The 18,462-nt window shown below is 41.0% G+C and overlaps 1 protein-coding gene across 6 annotated transcripts in view; it reads right to left on the bottom strand.

The window, feature by feature from the left end:
• TNS3 (tensin 3) overlaps window positions 1-18,462 on the bottom strand; it is a 223,624-nt gene that overhangs the window by 119,623 nt on the left and 85,539 nt on the right. For all 6 annotated transcript variants that reach the window (XM_042869077.1, XM_042869079.1, XM_042869080.1 and 3 more), the window contains exons 4-5: window positions 10,681-10,719; window positions 472-513 (exon numbers count right to left, since the gene is read on the bottom strand). In XM_042869077.1, the coding sequence (XP_042725011.1) occupies window positions 472-513; window positions 10,681-10,719 (81 nt within the window). The remainder of the gene's footprint in view (window positions 1-471; window positions 514-10,680; window positions 10,720-18,462) is intronic.

An 18,462-nucleotide genomic window follows, 5' to 3' on the forward strand; every position in this document is an offset into this window, starting at 1 on the left:
TAACAAAGAGCTGGGAAGGGATATTTCATTTGTTTTGTGAGTAACTCGGCACACTTGGACAAATTAAGGCAAAAGGATAGCATACTGACCACAACACAAAAACTCACACTTTTCTTGCTAAAAAAAAAAACCTGTCTGGAACATCTTTGTCCTTTGAATGCAATCAGTCTACAAAGATTTTAATATTTCTCTTTAATTCTCCACTACTTGACTTCAAAATAAGGAACAGAGTCCATTTCACTGTATCTGGACAAAAGGGAGGGGAATGGGAAGGAGGGCACGACACTACGCAGCTAGGAATCCTAATCAAATACAATTTCACACAGTGCAGAAACCGAAGTTTGTGCACTGAAAAAGGCTATCAAAGACTTTGTGAGGATGTAATAAAAATGAACAACCACAGAAAAGACTATAAGTAAATAAATCAGGCCAAGTAAAGGAAAAACAAATAAATAAAATGCAGTTACTTACGGTTCTGGTTACATGATTTTCAAAGGCTTCCAAGTTATTTGCCTGCAAATGGGAAAAACAAACTTCATTTTTCCAGCTAATGTAAACATGTGCTAAGGAAGCCCATCTAGTGTATTCAAACAACAAATGAAACAATGTGTTCAGAAGTACACATGTTCTACAGTATTAATAATCCAACTAACTCTCAAGCACATACAGAACACAAATTGGTTTTACATTATCACTCCCTGAATTCACAGCTTTTAAGCCAACATTCAGCACTGAGGGTACTTTACAAGTTACAACACACACAGAAAGCAAGGTATGAACCCGTGTATTCCCTTGTACTTCAGCCTTCCGCTCTTTGCCTTTCTGTGGAACAGAACACGTGTGGGTGTTGATAAAAGTGAACCACAGAGGCACATTCTAAGTACTCTGTAAAATCTATGTTCACAGATTTAAAACACATTAAGTTCTATCTGTTGGAGTTTAAAATAAACATTTCTTAAAATTCAGAATCTACTACTATGAAAACATGACAGGAAAAAAAAATCACCAGAGGTAAAACCATCCATCAGTACATTATTTTAAATTACAACTACAATCATGAGCACAAAATTAAGGCAATGTAATACAGTGGTAAAATTGGATTAAAAGATCTCAAAATGTTTGCTCCAGTTGCAAACATTGCAAAATGTTTTGTCCAGTAAGGACAAAATATGGCATTTCATAAAATAACCTAGATTAAGTATTTCACCATGCAGGATTATATTGCGAGAATAACACAACCATTTCACCTTAAAAAACAACCATTAATCCAGATGAGAGAATTCAGTTATAATGGAATTACACTCGTGCTATGGAAGACTTCACCAAACTTCACTGCATTCTGTTTCACAGACCTGGAAGAATTCCACTGTGCATAAGGAAATATCTAATGTTTAACTAATTAAAATTATTGTTTCAAGGGAAAATTTCAAATTCTGTGCAAAACACCAACAAGGTTTTACCCAAAAAGCCAATATGATTACAGCCCCTCTGCTGCGTACACATCTCAAATTCCTTTTGTTTATTCCCCATGCCATTTGTATTTGCATTTTAGGCATCTTAGTTGAGTCTCTGATCAAACTTTTATTGAATGAAGAGGCTGGAATTCTTCATGCTGCTTCTCAGGAGATCTCCTTCTGACCTCTGATCCTTCTGCTTTAGGCATTGATTGCTGATACTGTCATTGGAGCAATAAAAGTCAAATGAGGTTCCCCCTCTACAAGTGGAGCAATAAAAGTCAATTGAGGTTCCCCCTCTACAAGTGGAGCAATAAAAGTCAAATGAGGTTCCCCCTCTACAAGTAACTTCAGTTGAAAGCTCTCTTCACCAGCTTAGCAAGCTGTAATTCAAGATGTTCTTCCCCTCCTTTAACAAACAGACCCTATCAGTTCCTCAAAAAAAGCCAAATCTCTGGATATGACACAATCACACCATACACTGATCTGCACGTTCTACTGGTCCTTGCAAAGCCTTTTGCTTTAATCACTAGGAACAAAAAGACCACCTGCACAGCACAGCCGTCTGCAAATGCTCCCAAGGGCTCTGTAGTCCTTCATGACACATCTTGGACTGACTGGACTGCCCTTGACAGTGCTGTTGATGCCCACATGAAACAACTAGTTTACAGTAGTCTATGTGCTCTATAAGGCTTACTAGCCTCTAGCATCCTCAACATAAACCTCGGGTAGGTAACATATCCCTCTTGAGACTGGGTCAGGATGGCATATGTCCGTCCTCTGTATCTCTCAGAAGAGGGTCACCTACAACTATCACCTGTTGTGATTTTTATCACCTGTGTTTCGTCATTGCACTGGCTGTTACACAGGGAGAAGACCAGGCTGGCTTAGTTGAAGCCAGCATCTCCCCTGATGTACAACGAGTCCATCCTCTTCAGTCCACACAGTAGAGAAACAGTTCTGCAAAAGCAGCTGAGGCTCCGGGGCAAGCCTCTTTCTCCTCCTTCTTCTGGAAGCACTCCAGGTGAGGTTGGATGTGGGTTTGGGCAACCTGATCTAGTGGGAGGCATCAGAGTCCTGGGAAGAGGTGGGATGTAACATTCTACTGAAGTCGCTCACAACCCAAAGCTTTCTGATTCTTCTGTTCAAACACCTAGCTGATCAAGGCTGGATTCTCACAATCCATAAACTTCAAGACAGCAAAGTAACCAACAGCTTCATAAAGAGTTTGAAATGAAAGCTAAAGTACCACATAGGCACAAAGGAACACAACTTGTGCCCATGCTAGGAATAGCAGCATCTGCCCAACATGAATATCCCAGAGTATCTGTTGACTCCATGCCCACACAAGTCCACCACACAGATACCAACAGTGCTATCAACTGAAAATACGACTCTAAAGCCTACTGTAGGAACAGTACCTTGACACACAGACGATGCTTTATAACTGCCAACTTATTCTTTTTTCTTGGTAAGTCACTGATGTGCTTATACTCAGTTTCTCACCAGCAAAATTCCACCACTTCAAATGAAAATAAACTCCTATTTGCAAGTTCAGATGCACTCTAGTGCAAATTTCAACTACAAGTGTAGTTATGGATTTTCAGAGTGTAAACTGCAGTAGCAACACCCTGCTTACTTCACTGAGCCTGCACAGAATTCGACAAGGTGTACAGGCTGCACTAACTATAATCCTTATCTAGATGTAAAATTGGCTAACTAAAGGTTAACTAACCCTTCATAATAGTCTTTGAAGTTACTGTTTTTTGCTTAAAAACTTATCAGACAGGAGGTAAATACTGCTGAGATTTGACTTATCAATCAGAAAAAAACTAACAAACTGAGCAGTGCTATTAATTCCACCCAAACCTTAATCTAATTGAACATTCTAAGCTCTTTTCAGCAGAATAAAGATTATATTTAAAAGAGATACCTATATCATTGTAAACTTATCTACTATTACTTCAGTCTCCTCAGGGACACTGCTACTCAGAGAAAATGAACAGACCCACATGGATAAATGCAAACCACACCATTTTGGGATTCATTCAGGAATCTCTTCACAAAGAGATGAGTGCCATACACAACATGCTTGGGACAACGCACCACCTGTTCTGCACTTCACCAGCAGGTTCGCACACATGCTGAACTCACTACCTATCCTCCTAGAATAAAGAAAAGCAGACTACGTGGTATTTCATATAAAATATGAATGTAAGCTAGGTATATCTAAGTGTCTGTCAGTTCAGAGGGATGTTCTTACTGCTCTGTTTAGCACCAGACTGGCGTAGTGCAAAAGTTTCCTAGGATAACTAAAATATGAAAAAAAGGAGGAAGTATTTTAATCTTTTAAGTTTTGAAGTTGTTCTCCAGCTTGCTAAAGCCCTACAAAAACTCCTTATAATTTCTCACTCTGGTGGAAGTGACAGCTCTCTGCACCTTATGAAAGAATGCCAGCAACAAACAGCTTGACGTTAACTATCTCCAATAGCATGACCAATAGCATTTTCTTCTGACTTAAGGGGAAGAGTGCTGGAATGAGTTATGGGGAAAAAGAAACATCTGGTAAATATATATAACACACACAGTGCCCAACATTAACTTCTTTCTTTCAAACCTGGCCAACCGGAGGACATACACTCAAATCTCCATACCTTTAAGTTATTTGCATGGCTTTAAAAGGTTTACTCCAAAGCCAAGTGCTGCTATTCCTGCTGCTTGTCAAACTACGAATTTAAACTATAAATAAATCTCTTAAGTGGCTAACTAATGTGGCGCATTTACTTGAGATGTAGAAAACTCAATCTCAAGTCTTTAAATTTGCAAAAGGATTTTAAATAATAATCTCACATCCAAGCCAAACACATTAATCAGTGTTTCACATTAATCAGCCAAACAACCATCAGTCATGCTATCTCAGAAGAGCTGCTTATCAAAGGATTCACTGCAAATTTGACAGAAGTACAACACTGCTTTCATACTGGCATGGAGCGATCATCTCAAAACATAGCTGTGTCAGTTACAAATCTCCCTGTCTTTTAGTTATGGAAAGAAATCAGGAAGGAGATTGCAAAGCCACCATACACATAAGACAACTGGATATCCCGGTGAAAAAAAGGTAAAGCAAAACAAATATTTCACAAAAAGCCACATTTTCTGATCTTAAAAACTCTGTACCAAAACTGTGAAAGTTCTCCCCTCCCTCTCTCTCTACCATATCTTCCTACTTCAGTTTTCTCCACCTCTTTACAGAGAATGTAAGTCCTTAGCAGTTATATCAGTTTCTGTTCCTCAGTTCTCTCCCACTCAGAAAATACACAATCTTCTCAGATAAACTGAGACCTATATTAAGGGAATGATTTTCCAAGCAAGATAAATATGTGTTTAAAAATATTCAATTTCAGGAAAGCCGTATTAACCAAAGACAGAAGGATATCATTTCCAGAAATGTTTATCCAAAGTCCACACGCTTCTTTTCATGGAGACACATGCATTATGGTTCTTGAAGGTGACAATGCTGGAACTGAACAGGAAATACAAAAAACTCCATTGGATATTCCCACCTTTGCAAACAAACTAGAGAACAGTGCAGTAATTTTGCACTTCCTTCTCCACAAAGTGCAGCTTTTTTTAATGAGTTACAGACTGGAGGACCGAGGGGGTGAGGCAGGAAAGATCGTAGCAACACAGAGGTCTGGTGGTCTTTATGCATCCATTATCTCCACCAAATCACACTTATATCACACTTTACAACCTCACAAGCTCAATCCTGCAAGCTGCAGTTTGGATGTAGCAGATGGGACAAAAAAATTAAGTCCCAATACCATGGTTGGGTATCTTCCTAGTTTTCCACACCTAACATTTCCATTCTCTTGCCTGAAAGAAGAAATAAAAAAGGAAAGAAAAAAAAGATAACCCTGCAATTAATTAGATTTAAGTCACTGAAATATATAACAAATTAACCAACTTTATGCTATTTTTAAATAGACTTCTACTGACTTAAGCAAGAAACCAAAATTGCAGTTGGCAGAACAAAGTAGTTGCATGTGCCAGTTCAGCTTAATTACTGTCAATGTATTCCAGGGCATCTGAAGATCATACCTGATTAATTAAATTAACAATCTTCTATTTCACTGTCGATCACATTTAAAGTGAAACTGGAGAATCCAATCCTTTATCTACATGCTCAGGCCTTCCCAGCAGCACCAGTGGTAATTCAGATTTATGAGGAATTCTTTTGCAAGCTCACATTAACAACAGATGGGCTGTACTTCATGGGAACAACAGATTGCTCCATATCTTTTTTCAGTGAAGATGCATTTGAAAAGTAAATGCACGCAGTAAGGACTTAAAAAAGCAGTTTCTCATGCCTACTGATGTGTCCCAGTCAAAGCATGTGGGGAGAACTGAATTTATTAAGTCATCACAGGGAAGAAAAAGAAAAGAATAGAAGAGCTTTTGCTAAAAGGAACTTATTTTCTCTCAAACACAGTTACAGTATTTAGTATTCAAACTTCTGTTGCCCTTCTTTATTCCCCTTGGTTTTTTCTTTATATCGTATTGTATTTTCACTAAAATTCACCTTCTGAAAAAACGTTTGCACATTTCCCTCATAAATGAAAGTATGAGAGTCTTTAAACAAGTAAAAATGAGATATGTAATTAGTCTGAAAGCATTTAGCTATCTTTTTGACTCCACTACTCACTTCTTCAGCAATTTCTCATGGTATGGTCTTCTCCTCCAACAAAAGAAAACAAAGCACTTTTCTTGGACAATTACCTTTACTCCATCCATTTCCCTCCTCTTTTGGGATAGGCCAGACAACAGCCTGACTCAATGTTCGAAAGCAGGCGTTTGGTTTCTTAGGAGGGACCTTAAGGTGAAAACCTTTGACTTTTCTTCACAAGCAGACAAGAGGTGTGCATACTTTAGGAAAATAGAATTAAGCAAAACAAAACAAACAAACAAAACAAAAAAAACAACAGAAACACACCTCCTAATTTCTCCCTCCACCCTCAATTTGTATCAAAATGACTTAAGTTGCCACTTCGGTAAGATAAGTGAACAAAGTTTACAAAACACAGACGGTTGGGCAAGTGTCCTCTCAGCCTTTCTGTATTACCACAGTTGGTTATAAAATGCAATGTTTAAATGGCTGTATTACAGCTATACAGATTTTTTTGCTAAAAGGTTGGAAAAAAAAAAAAAAAAACAACTAAAAAGGAGAAGAAAGGTTGATCACAAAACAGAGGTTAGAAGAGCAATTTCTCTGGTGAAGATCTCAACTGTGCCTTAAAATTGACAAGCCACGTAGCAGAAAGGGCCATTCAATCAGTAGTCAATTCACGATAAGAAACCGTATAGGCTAAGAGGCTCAGGCTTCACATCACACTTCCTTAATGCAAGACATACAACAGGGCACGTGATGGGTCCTGAGGAATTAAGATTTAATTTTCTTTATCCTTTTTTAAAGAACACTGCCATGAAGGATGAAGAAAACATAAGTAGAAGAGACAAACCTACCACTTTCACAGTACATCTGAGATTGTCATAGAAGAATTCCAGATTTTAAAAACTACCTCAAAATAACACCCTTTCTTTGGCTTTCCCCTTATTCTTACATTTTTTAAGTGTTGCATGAAATCAAAAGCATTTGGAGCTCTGAGTTAAGGATCTAAGCCTCCTCTCTTTTCTTGCTGTATTGCGTAAGACAATTTTTTAAAAGTGCATTTGTTACCAATTACTTAAAAACATTAAATTTAGAAGATAAAAAACTTCTTACTCTTTCAAAACAAGTTTCAGAAAAGACTGTTAAACTTTGATATTTATAACATTTTAGGAGAACAGTTACACAGACTAATAAAGCTCTCACATACAAAGACAATGACCATGCATCATGGCATCTTTGCCAGTTTTTCTCTTTAAAATCCTTGGGTCATGCAGTACATATTTCCAATGAAAGACAATAGCCACAAACAAACCAATGCTTCTCCATGAAATAAAATGAAGTCCATCAGAAAAACACTTATTTTGCTAAACATCTGCCTTGAAATAGAAGAGTGCAACTAAAATCATCCACCTTTCTCTAGTCAACTATGTGTGTGACAACTAAAGCAAGTAGTATTTGAACACTAAGCAGCCGCTTCATATTGGAGCAATTGCTGCACTGGGTTAATGTGTGACAGCTCTGATGTTTCTACAAAACTTCAAGAGAAATGGTAAGGAAGGGCCTCTTTGGAAACAGAAGACAAAGCTAAAAATCACAGAATAACAGAAATACAGAAAGGTTTGGGTTGGAAGGGACCTTTAAGACTATTTCTAGCCCCCCTGCTACAGGCAGGGACACCTCCCATTAGACCAGGCTGCTCAAAGCCCCATCCAGCCTGGCCTTGAATGCTTCCAGGGTGGGGGCATCCACATCATCTCTGGGCAGCCTGTTCCAGCCTCACCACCTCCACAGTGAAGAGTTTCTTCCTAATATCTAGTGTATATCTACCCTCTTCAGCCTAAAACCATTATTTCCCCTCTTCCAGTCACTACATGTCCTTCTAAAACGTCCCTCTCTAGCTTTCCTGCTGGGAGGAAAGGAAGTACCCTTCAGGTACTGGAAGGCTGCTATGAGGTCCGCCCAGAGCAGCCTTCTGAAGGCTGAAGAGCCCCAGCTTTCTCAGCCTGTTCTTGTAGAGAAGGTTCTCCAGCCCTCTGGTCATCTTTGTGGCTCTGCTCTGAACCAGCTCCAAGAGCTGTCAGACAGCTACAGTCCTTCTTGTGTTGGGGGTCCCAGAACTGGACACAGTTCTCCAGGTGGAGTCTCACAAGAGCAGAGGAGAGGGGCAAAATCACCTCCCTCAGCCTGCTGGTCACACTTCTCTTGATGCATCCCAGGGTACAGCTGGGTTGCAAGAACACATTGCCAGAGTCTTTCAACAACTGACACTCCCAAATTCAAATCTGACCTCAACCCATTCTCCACCCTATGTTTGCTGGATTGTCACAATCCAGATGCAGGACCTTACACTTCGCCTTGTTGAACTTCAGGAATTGGGCAGGGGCTCACCTCTCAAACCTGTCCAAGTCCCTCCGGTTGGCATCCTTTCCCTCTGTTGTGTCAACTGCAGCACTAAGCTTGCCGTCATCTGCAAACTTGTTAAGGATGCCCTTGATTCCACTGCCCCTGTTGCCTACAAAGATGTTAAATGGCACTGTGCTAGCACCAATCCCTGAGGAGCACCACTCATCACTGGCCTCCTCTTGGATCTCGAGCTGTTGACTGCAACTATCTCAGTCTGTGACCATCCAGCCAATTAACTTATCCAGTGAGTGATCCGTCCATCAAATCCATTTTTCTCCACATTGATGACTAGGATGCCTGACACTGTCTTGCATGATGCTTTGCACAAGCCCAGGGAAGTGATGTCAGTTGCTCCTGACATCCTGATTCAGCCTTCTCCAGGCTAATCAGTCCCAGTTCTCTCAGACCTTTTTCATAAGGGCCCCTAATAATCATTTTTTGGCCTTCCACTGGACCCTCTCCAGCAGCTGCCTTTCTTTTTGACCAGAGGAGCAGTATTCCAGATGGGGCCTCACCAAAGCAGAATACAGGGGGAGGAGAACCTCTCTCAACCTGCTGGCCACACAGTTTTTTTTAAACACACCCCAGGACACCATTGGATTTCTTGGCCACCAGAACACGCTCCTGGCTCACGGTCAACCTGTTATTCACCAGACAGCTAGGTCCTTCTCTGCAGAGCTCCTTTCCAGAAGGTCAGCTTTACTGATGCACATCATTGTTCTTCCCTAGGAGTAGGACTCCATACTTCCCTTGTTGAACCTCATAAACCCAACTCTTTAGCCTGGAGAGTCACAGAAGATTATACTTCAGAAAAGAATCCCTCACCAGATACATTTTATCTGTGTACAAGACAGGCTCCTAATTCAAAAATATTACTACATGGAAGAATATTAAACAGAATTCCAACCTTCTTCATGACTAGAAGTAGTAAATACTTAATTCGTGGACCAAGTAAATCTCTGGTTTCATCTCTGCCAGTAAACTAAAATAGGTCTGGCCACTTTTACCATTCACACTGTTTTAATCTTCAGGTCACAAGGTAACCTGGGCCCGGGTTACCTATGAACCACTGTTCACATAAACCACGTTAAAATGCAATTAGTAACAGTAATGAGTGGTATCATATTCCACAAGTTGCTGCATGTTTAAAATTGTTGCTGAGTCACAGGGACAATTTTTTCATGTTAGAATCAACATTCAGGCTCTATATACAACAAAAAAAGGAAAAAGCAACCACAGTTGTCAATACACATCTGAAACTGTGAGCTGCAAACTTAAGAGCTGCTTATAATATTAGCAATAACATCATACAGAATTCTCAGACTGTAACATGGATTAATTCATAGAAATACCGTGTCAAAATGAGGAAAGACCTTTCATACATTCATACTCACATTTCTCACATACTCACTCACAGACTCACATTTGGATTTTGTTTTCCAGCCTTTCTTTTAGTGAACAATAATTAAGAAAAGCATGGACCAGTGCTTCCATGGCACCTTTCTGCTTCCACAACTCATGGTAACACATCACTGTCTGCATTTTGCAAGCAGGGAAATCAAGACAAAAATGTGCAGTGAGTTGCCCAATTTATACAGCAAAGCAGAAATGAGATGTATGATTCATAGCCACCAGTGGCTGCATCACATACTTAAAAACACACAGTTCCAGTTGAAACTTAGGAATCAGCTGTTGAGTGCCTAGTCCTGGTAATGATGCTAGCAAGCAGCAGCACTAGTTCAACAAATAACAGTTACATGCCATCTTTGGGCAGTATTCATGTTATCAATACAGCTAAAATAACCAAATTCAGCCTGAAAAAGCTCACCTGCTTTTTTAAAAAGACAATGCAGGAGGACAACTACACGTGAACGCTGCTGCAACATGGACAAATCACCTTAGGAACAATCCTCAACAGCAGAAAATACTTGATCCAGAAAATCCACAGCTTTGCAAAACGCTCAATGAAACAATAAGATTGCTGCATGGGATAGAGCACACTAATAAGCTTCAGGATTACGCCCTGTACTTACTGTGCCTTCACAGGAGAAAGCGGATTGCATAGTACTGAGGAGACCATAGGTGGTTATGGGAATAACCTGATCTATAACCTAATAAAACTTGATGGCTATCACAAGAGCTGACAATACTTACCAGTTTGTAGTTGCTCTGAAGAAAGCAAGGTGTCACCACCTACAAAAAATAATAATAATAATAATAAAATAAGGGGAAAAAAAATCTTCCTCTGCAATTGACTTAATTCTATAGACTGAGCTCCCTCAATACTGTCCAATCTAGTTATTGTCAACGGGACACTAAGAGGACCAGGTGCAGAACTGTAGTGTCCACAACTGAGCACAGCTACATTAGTTGCCCTCAGCTTCCTGAACAGTCAGAAAACACTGTGCGTGCCATGCTGACATTTCCATAAGCAGCAAAACAGGTTCAAGAGTAACCCATTCCTTCAGGTATACACGTAGGAAAGCATCAATAGCTTTCTCCACCACAACTATCCAGCTTTTTTAGCATTCTTCTATGATCACTCAGTTTTAAATTAGTAAACAACTACTCCACTTTTTCAGGAGACCAGAATATCAGCAATTCACTTAACCTTATCTTTCTTCTCAATTTTGTTATGGCGTATGGGCTGAGCAGAGCAAGTAGGTTACTCTGTGGACCCACTTAATTTCACAGGCTTTACTCCAAAGATCCAGAGACACAAAACTGCAAGTAACCACATCTGTGAGGAGGCAAGTAAATATACATCACGTTCTCTATCATTCGAAAACACCTTTACACAACATGTAGACTAATAAGTCACTTTCACCTGAATAAATATTTTAAGTTCACTGAAGTTAAAACACTTGCTAAGAACAGTTTGTTCTATGTACACGACAGCAAGAATTTTGAACATTTATCAAGAAAGAAAGAAAGCCAGCTGAAGTATGACCAACTAGGATTACCTGATGACCTAGAGAAACTGATCATTAACTTATTTCTACAGACCCACACAGAAGGCTCCACCAGACCTCACACACGTATTCAAATGACTGTAGCTAATCAATTTACTCTTTTCAGCTGAGCCTCAGTAATAGTCATCAAGTGTACTAAATTATTTTGTGATTAATCCTCACAAATGCTATTTCAGTTAACACATCCAACTTCACAGCTGTGACTCTCCTGGACAGGCTCACCTCTCACCCCAGCAGAGGAGATCCTGAAACTCTATGATGACACTTGAAATAAAAGCAGGCTCATTAAGGAATTGTTGGTGAGCTTTAAGTCATACTATATGGAGTGGTTCACTAAACAGAAGGGCTCCAATGTGGAATTTATAACCCTTAGATTAATAAAACAGAAGATATAGTTTATAGAATAGAGCAAGCTACAAAGATGAAAAGAAACATCCAGTCCTGGTATGCATAACAAACAAAAAGAAGCAGACCTGACTACATCATAACAATATGTTCAGGACCAGAACCATCTTTAAGCCACCAGTATAGAAGGTATGACTTCCAAGCAAGGAACATTTTTGTCTCATAAAACGAGTCTTATTAAAGTTCGGTAAAGAAACATGATCAAATTCTTCTTCAAGTTCAGTATCTGACTGCAGCTCTAAGCATTCCACAAGAAAATGTACAAGTATTAATACCAACTGAAACAGAGTCACAATTATACCAAAAAATCGATGACTTATTCTGGGGGAAACCTGAAATCTATTCGCAAATTTCCGAATCAGAATGAAAACCAACACTGCCTATTTTTTGCTCTGCAGACTGCTCTGTTTAGCCAGCATAGCAAAACGCAGAAAACAGTTTACCATAACGTGAGCTTGCATTGACCTAAAATTCATTTTGAACATTGTTATCTTCTGAACTTATGTATAGCACAGATAAGTTGATTTTCACACTGCAGCACATGTTTAATTAATTGAAATGAGAATCAAATCTACCAAAAATACTAAACCTGTGAGCCGTGTTCTGATCTGCACTGGGGAACAAAAAGTGTGGCCAGCAAATTGATGAAGGTGATCCTCTGCTCTGCCCTGGTGAGAACACATCTGGAATACTGTGTCCACTTCTGGGCTATGTGCACTGAAACAAGAGAGGGTTCTTCTAGAAAGAGTACAACGGATGGCCACAGAGATGATTAGGGGCCTTGAGCATCTCTCCTGTATGAAGAAAGGCTGAGAGATCTCATACTCCTGAGTCTGGAGAAGGATAGGAGAGGATGTCATTAATGTTTACAGATATCTCAAGTGTGAAAGTCAAGTTGATGGAGGCAGATCTTCTTGATGGCATGCAGCAATAGAACAAGAGGCAAGAGGCAGAAGTTGGAACACAGAAAGTTCCATTCAAACACAAGAAGAACCTCTTTACTGCGAGAGTGATGGAGCAGTGGACAGGTTGCTGAAGGAACATTCTTCCTTCATCCCCAGTTCTTCAATTTTTGGTTTCTGTTTTCTTTTGAGTTGGCATTAGGTAGGTATATTAATATAACTACCTAACAATGTCATTATTGACAATATGTCTCTTACTAATCTACATGCAGGTTTCAATACAACTGAGTGTGTGCCAGGTGTGAGAGGTGGAGTAAGCACTGCACCGTGCCCTACCCACATCTTGGTGTCAGCTCAGACAGTGCCAATCACACACTGACGGTTTGGTTGTTGTTGAGTAAGGGCTGCATACCTGGGGCAAGGCCAGGTCACTTGGCAGGAAAGAGCTGCTGCCATGAAGGCATAACATCAGGGGGTGGCCCACATTACTACTAACTGTCCCGGCTGTATGTGGGCCAGAGGTTGGGCATGCCTGATTTAGAAGGAAGTATACATCTAGAAAGCAAAACTGCAGAACTTCACTTTAATATCAGGGCAAAGACAGAAAGGGGAAAAAAAAAACCAAAAATGTAAATCCCTCATTCATTGGCTTTAAAGAATTGCATATACTGCTAGTAACTACACAAAACAACAAACTTCAAATTTTCTGATCCTCACTGAAGCTGGAGCTAACCCAAAGAAAGATACTTACAATCAAGAGGTTTGTCAGCTTTCAACATATAGGCTATGAATATATTCAGTAAAACAAAATACTTAGAGGCCCTGCACTTTCACATACTCACTTATAAAAGAAAAAATAGAACTAGGGAAATTCCCAAGTCTGACTTTTAAAAACAGGTAGAAACTCAGTGCCACTCCATCTCCACCTGACATACAGACACGCAAGCCTGTCCATAAATAACAAGGTAAATACCTGAAGGTCACATAACCCGTTCTTGCATATATAATTCAGCATATGCAGAAAACACATTCCTAGTTGATACCTCCAGAATCAAGTCTTACATTGAAGAAGTCCTATCTTGATGGAAAAACAATTTAAAACAATTTCCATAATAATTCTGATTCCAATGAACTGGCAAGTAATTTTACTTCATACAACTGTAACACCAGTCACATGAGTTAATGAGTAACTAACCAATACGAGATAAATAGTAAGTCAAACAAGAAAAAATGTCAACAAATGGCATGATAAGTGGCACTAAGGAAATAAAACGTATCCCCACTTGCTCTATCAGAACCACAATCAGTACTCCCTCACAGCTGCACAACAGGCCATTTGCTTGGATAACCTCTACTTACATTTCAGTATATTTTTCACTTCTCCGTGTGTCTTTCACATTGCACTTATCCTTTTTTCTTTTCTTTTTATGAAAAGTAGGTGGCCTTTCAGAGGAAGAACCATCTTCAAAGAATGAGCCAGCTATTATCAAGCCTGCATCTCAAAGTCCAAATCTCAAATACTATCATATCTCTACTTCAAAATTCATACAACTTAACCATTTAGCTATAATGACTCACATAGTCATTTCAGTATAGATTACCAGGCTGATCAAGCATGACTTCCTCTTGCTGAATCCATGCTGGCTATTCCTGATTTTCTTGCCCTTCACGTGTCTGGAAATGGTTTATACGATAAGTTTCAGCAGCTCCCAGAAATCAGCAAGGCTGACCAATGCACTAGTGTGTCTTACTTCTTGCCCTTCTTGAAGGGCATTTACCCTCCTCCAGCCCTCAAGCACTTCTTGCAAGCACCATAATTGACCAAGCTTATCAAGAGTGGCCTCACAATGACATCAGCCAGCTAGATCGGTGATCATGGATGCACACTATGTTTGCGTGCTCAGTTTGCTTGACTATTCCCTGATCTGATCCATTTCCAACAAGGATACATCTTCCAAGCTGCACCTCTTCTTCCTGGTCTCAGGGATTCCTGACGTTTGTCTTTCTAGTGAAGTCCAAGTCAAAGAAAGCATTCATTACCTCAGTCTTTTCTTTCTTTCATTCTTTCTAACTAGGTCTCACATTTCATTCAGCACTATTGCTGTGGTTTAACCTAGCAGGTAGCTCAGCACCACACAGTCACTCATTCGCTCCTCCCACTGGGATGGGGGAGAGAATCATAATGAAAAAACAAAGTAGAACTCATGGATTGCGATAAAACTGTGTACTGAGGCAGAAAAAAAGAAAAGGATAATAGTTGTGACTACATTATACAAGTATATATGAATGCATGTAACAAGTGATGCAAGAACAATTGCTCACTACCTGCCAACCAAAGCCCAGCTAGCCCAAAAACAGCAGAACAGGGAGAGATGAACTCCCACCCCTCTCAAAACTTTCCTCTCACATGATGGCATACGGTATACGGTGATTCTGCGATTCTGTGGTATGGAATATCCCTCTGGCCAGCTTAAGTCAGCTGTCCTGATTCTGTTCCTTCAAGAGCATCTTGAATGCTCTTTTTCTCCCAGACCCTTGTGCCTCCCCCCACTTCGTTGGTAGCACGGTAGGGGAAAGTAAGAAAACCAAAGTGTACAGCGCTGCTGTCTTTGTACAGCACTGCTCAGCAACAGCTGGAAACATCAGTGTGTTATTAATATTTTCTCCTAAAAAACAACAAACAAAATACTATGAATAAAATTCTGTTTCACCTGAAATTAAAACAACTATCTATACTTAATCTTCATCTGGTCACTTACATTTTCAGAAGCCCTTCTTGGTTCTAATGAAAAAAGAAAAAAAATAAAAAACATTGAGTGTAGTATTTAAAAAAAAAATACTTTTTAAAAAGTAATTGTACTCTCAAAGTTTGTAATATGCCTTAGGAGACAATTCTAAAGGACAAAGGAACCCAGGATGCCCGGACATCACTCAAGAATAAATTCATGAAGGCATAAGAGATGACTATGCTCACATGCCAAATGACAAACTAGCAGGGGAGAACTTTCACATAACTCTAGTCATTTTAACAAATTTCTTTCAAAATGCATGGTAAGAGTATCTCACAAGTGTAAATGTATCTTCAGTTTTTTAATTTTAAATTTTAATTTTAATTTTAATTTTTTATCATCAAAACTTTTATTTTTTATTTTTTTTTGGCACGCTACTTGGCTCCGGAAGCAGGAAAGTGCCGCAGCCGGTTGAGGAGCTGTCCGGGAGGAGCTGCCGGGTGCCACTGACCGCGTAGCAGGTCTGACGTCTCGGGGTCACAGCCAGGAGCAGCGGTAGGATCAGTTCCTGCATAGATAAAACCTTCCACTAGGGAGCGGAGCAACCCAGGAGCGGCGTGAACAGGGTGGACAAACCAGGCACAGCACGGCAGATCCCGCTAGCAGGAAGGGCGAGGGCAGAATGCGCGCGCTCAGGAAACCGGCTCACCTAACGGCTGCCTCCCGCACAGCTAATCAAACCGAGGTCTCCACTAGGCAGAAAGCTCTGGCAATTCAGACGGATGCCCACCTAAAAATGAGGCAGTCCAAGTCTGTGGCTGCAGCGAATGCCCGAGCCTGCTGCTGCCGGTGAAGGGCAGCAGGCATTCCACCCGCATGAGGTGTGCACAGATAGATGGTCTGCTCGGCGTGGTGGCAAAGCTCAAGGAGGAGACGGAGAGATTAAGGAGTTAGAGTGAAAGCAGTAGATTGGTGGAGTAACTCCCTGCTGCATGCATGAGAAAAACACCAGGGTGAATACCCCCAGAACAGTGGTAGGCCCCCACCCCAGCCACTGTTGAGCAGAGACAACAGAATAAAAGGAGAAGAAACAGGTGCCATCTCAACCCACCTCAGTTCCCAGGTGCCCCAACATAACAGGTTTGAGGCTCTAGCATTTGAGACAGGAGTAAGTGAGGATGTGGTGGGAGGACCACATTCAAGGTTCTCTGGGGCAAGGTGGTCAACTGTACACCTCAGGACAGTCTCTGTCAGGAAAGACAGAAAGGTTACTTCACAGGTGTCTCCTTTCGGAGAGGAACAGAGGGCCTATATGTCAGCCCAGCCCAACTGCAGGGAAGTGTGCTGCCTCCCTGGGGCCCGGGCGAGGGAGATTTCTAGGAATCTTCCCGGTCTGATTATTATTATCCTTAATTGATAGCTCAGGCTGGCAGTGATGAATTCACTGAGAAAAGCCTGAGGATTATCAAAAAAGACCTCACGGGAATGGGCCGGTTAGTGGATAGAGTGGAAGTATAGGTCACATTTTCCTCTATCCCTTCAAGGGCAGGGAACGAGAGGAGCAGGAAAACCCATCTCATAAATATGTGGCTGACAGGCTGGTGCAAACACAAGAACTTTGGTTTTTTTGACCATGGGGTGGTTTACTTGGCACTTGGCCCGGTGGCAGCTGATGGATGTCACCTGTCTCAAAGAGGGAAATGGATCCTAGCTGAGGAGCTGGCAAAGCTTGTGGAGAGGGCTTAAAGCTAGACATGAAAGGGGAAGGGATAAAACCAGGCCCAACAGAGCTGAGCCTAGGGGAACAAAGACTGGGTTGGTGCTGAGGTACGGGGCTCAGCTGAAGTGCATCTACACCAATGGGTGCATGGACAACAAATGGGAGAAGCTGGAAGCACAGTGCAGCAGGCCAACTATGACTTAGCTGCCCTTATGGAAATGTTGTGGGATTGCTTCCATGACTGGATGGCTATAAGCTCTTCAGAAGGGACAGGTAAGAAAGTAAGGATGGTGGCATAGCCCTCTAAGTTAGAGAGCGTTTTGATATTGAGCTAGGAGGTTGGGAATTGTAAGGTTGACTCTATGGGAAAGGATCAGAGGGATGGCCAACAAGGCAGGCATCATGATTGGGGTCTGTTACATATCACCTAACCAAGAGACAGATGATGCGTTCTATGAAAAGCTCGCAGAAGGTTCATGACAGCCAGTCCTTGGTCTCATGGGGGACTTGAGCTTCCCTTACGTTTCCTGGAAAGACAAGACAGCACAGAAGAAGCAGTCCAGAAGGTTTCTAGAGTGTATGGAAGATAAGCTGACGAGAGAGCCTACCAGGGCAGGTGCCTTGCTAGACCTGCTGTTCACAGAGAAGAACTAGTGGAAGATGTAGAGGTTGGGGGCTATCTTGGACAGTGACCACGAAATGGAAGATTTCTTGCTGAAGTCAGGAGGGTGGGGGTGGCAGCAAAACTGCTACTTTAGGCTTCCAAAGGGCAGATTTTGAGCTCTTCAGAACACTGGTAGAAAGTGTCCCTTGGGATTCAGTCCTGAAAGGTAAAGGGGTCCAGGAAGCCTGGTCACTCCTCAAGAAGGAAGTCTTAAAGGTACAGCAGCAGGCTGTCCCTGTCTGCCATAAGATGATCCATCACAAAAGACAAGTGTGGATGAACAGGGAACTCTTCATGAAGCTCTGGGAGAAAAAGAAAATCTTTCTCCTGTAGAAGAAAGGACAGGAAACTCAGGAAGAGTATGAAGTTGTTAGGATGCGCATTGAGAAAATTAGAGAGGCAGAAGTCCGACTTGAACTCAATTTGGCTGCTGGTATAAAAGAGAACAAAAGAATTCTTTACAAATACATTAACAGAATCATAGAATCATGAAAGAGGAGGGCTAAGCAGAATCTCCTTCCTTTACTGGATGCGGCAGGGAACA

This window comes from Lagopus leucura, unplaced genomic scaffold, assembly GCF_019238085.1.
Source record: "Lagopus leucura isolate 7727_CA_CO unplaced genomic scaffold, USGS_WTPT01 Super-Scaffold_100002, whole genome shotgun sequence".
NCBI classification, from domain to species: domain Eukaryota; kingdom Metazoa; phylum Chordata; class Aves; order Galliformes; family Phasianidae; genus Lagopus; species Lagopus leucura.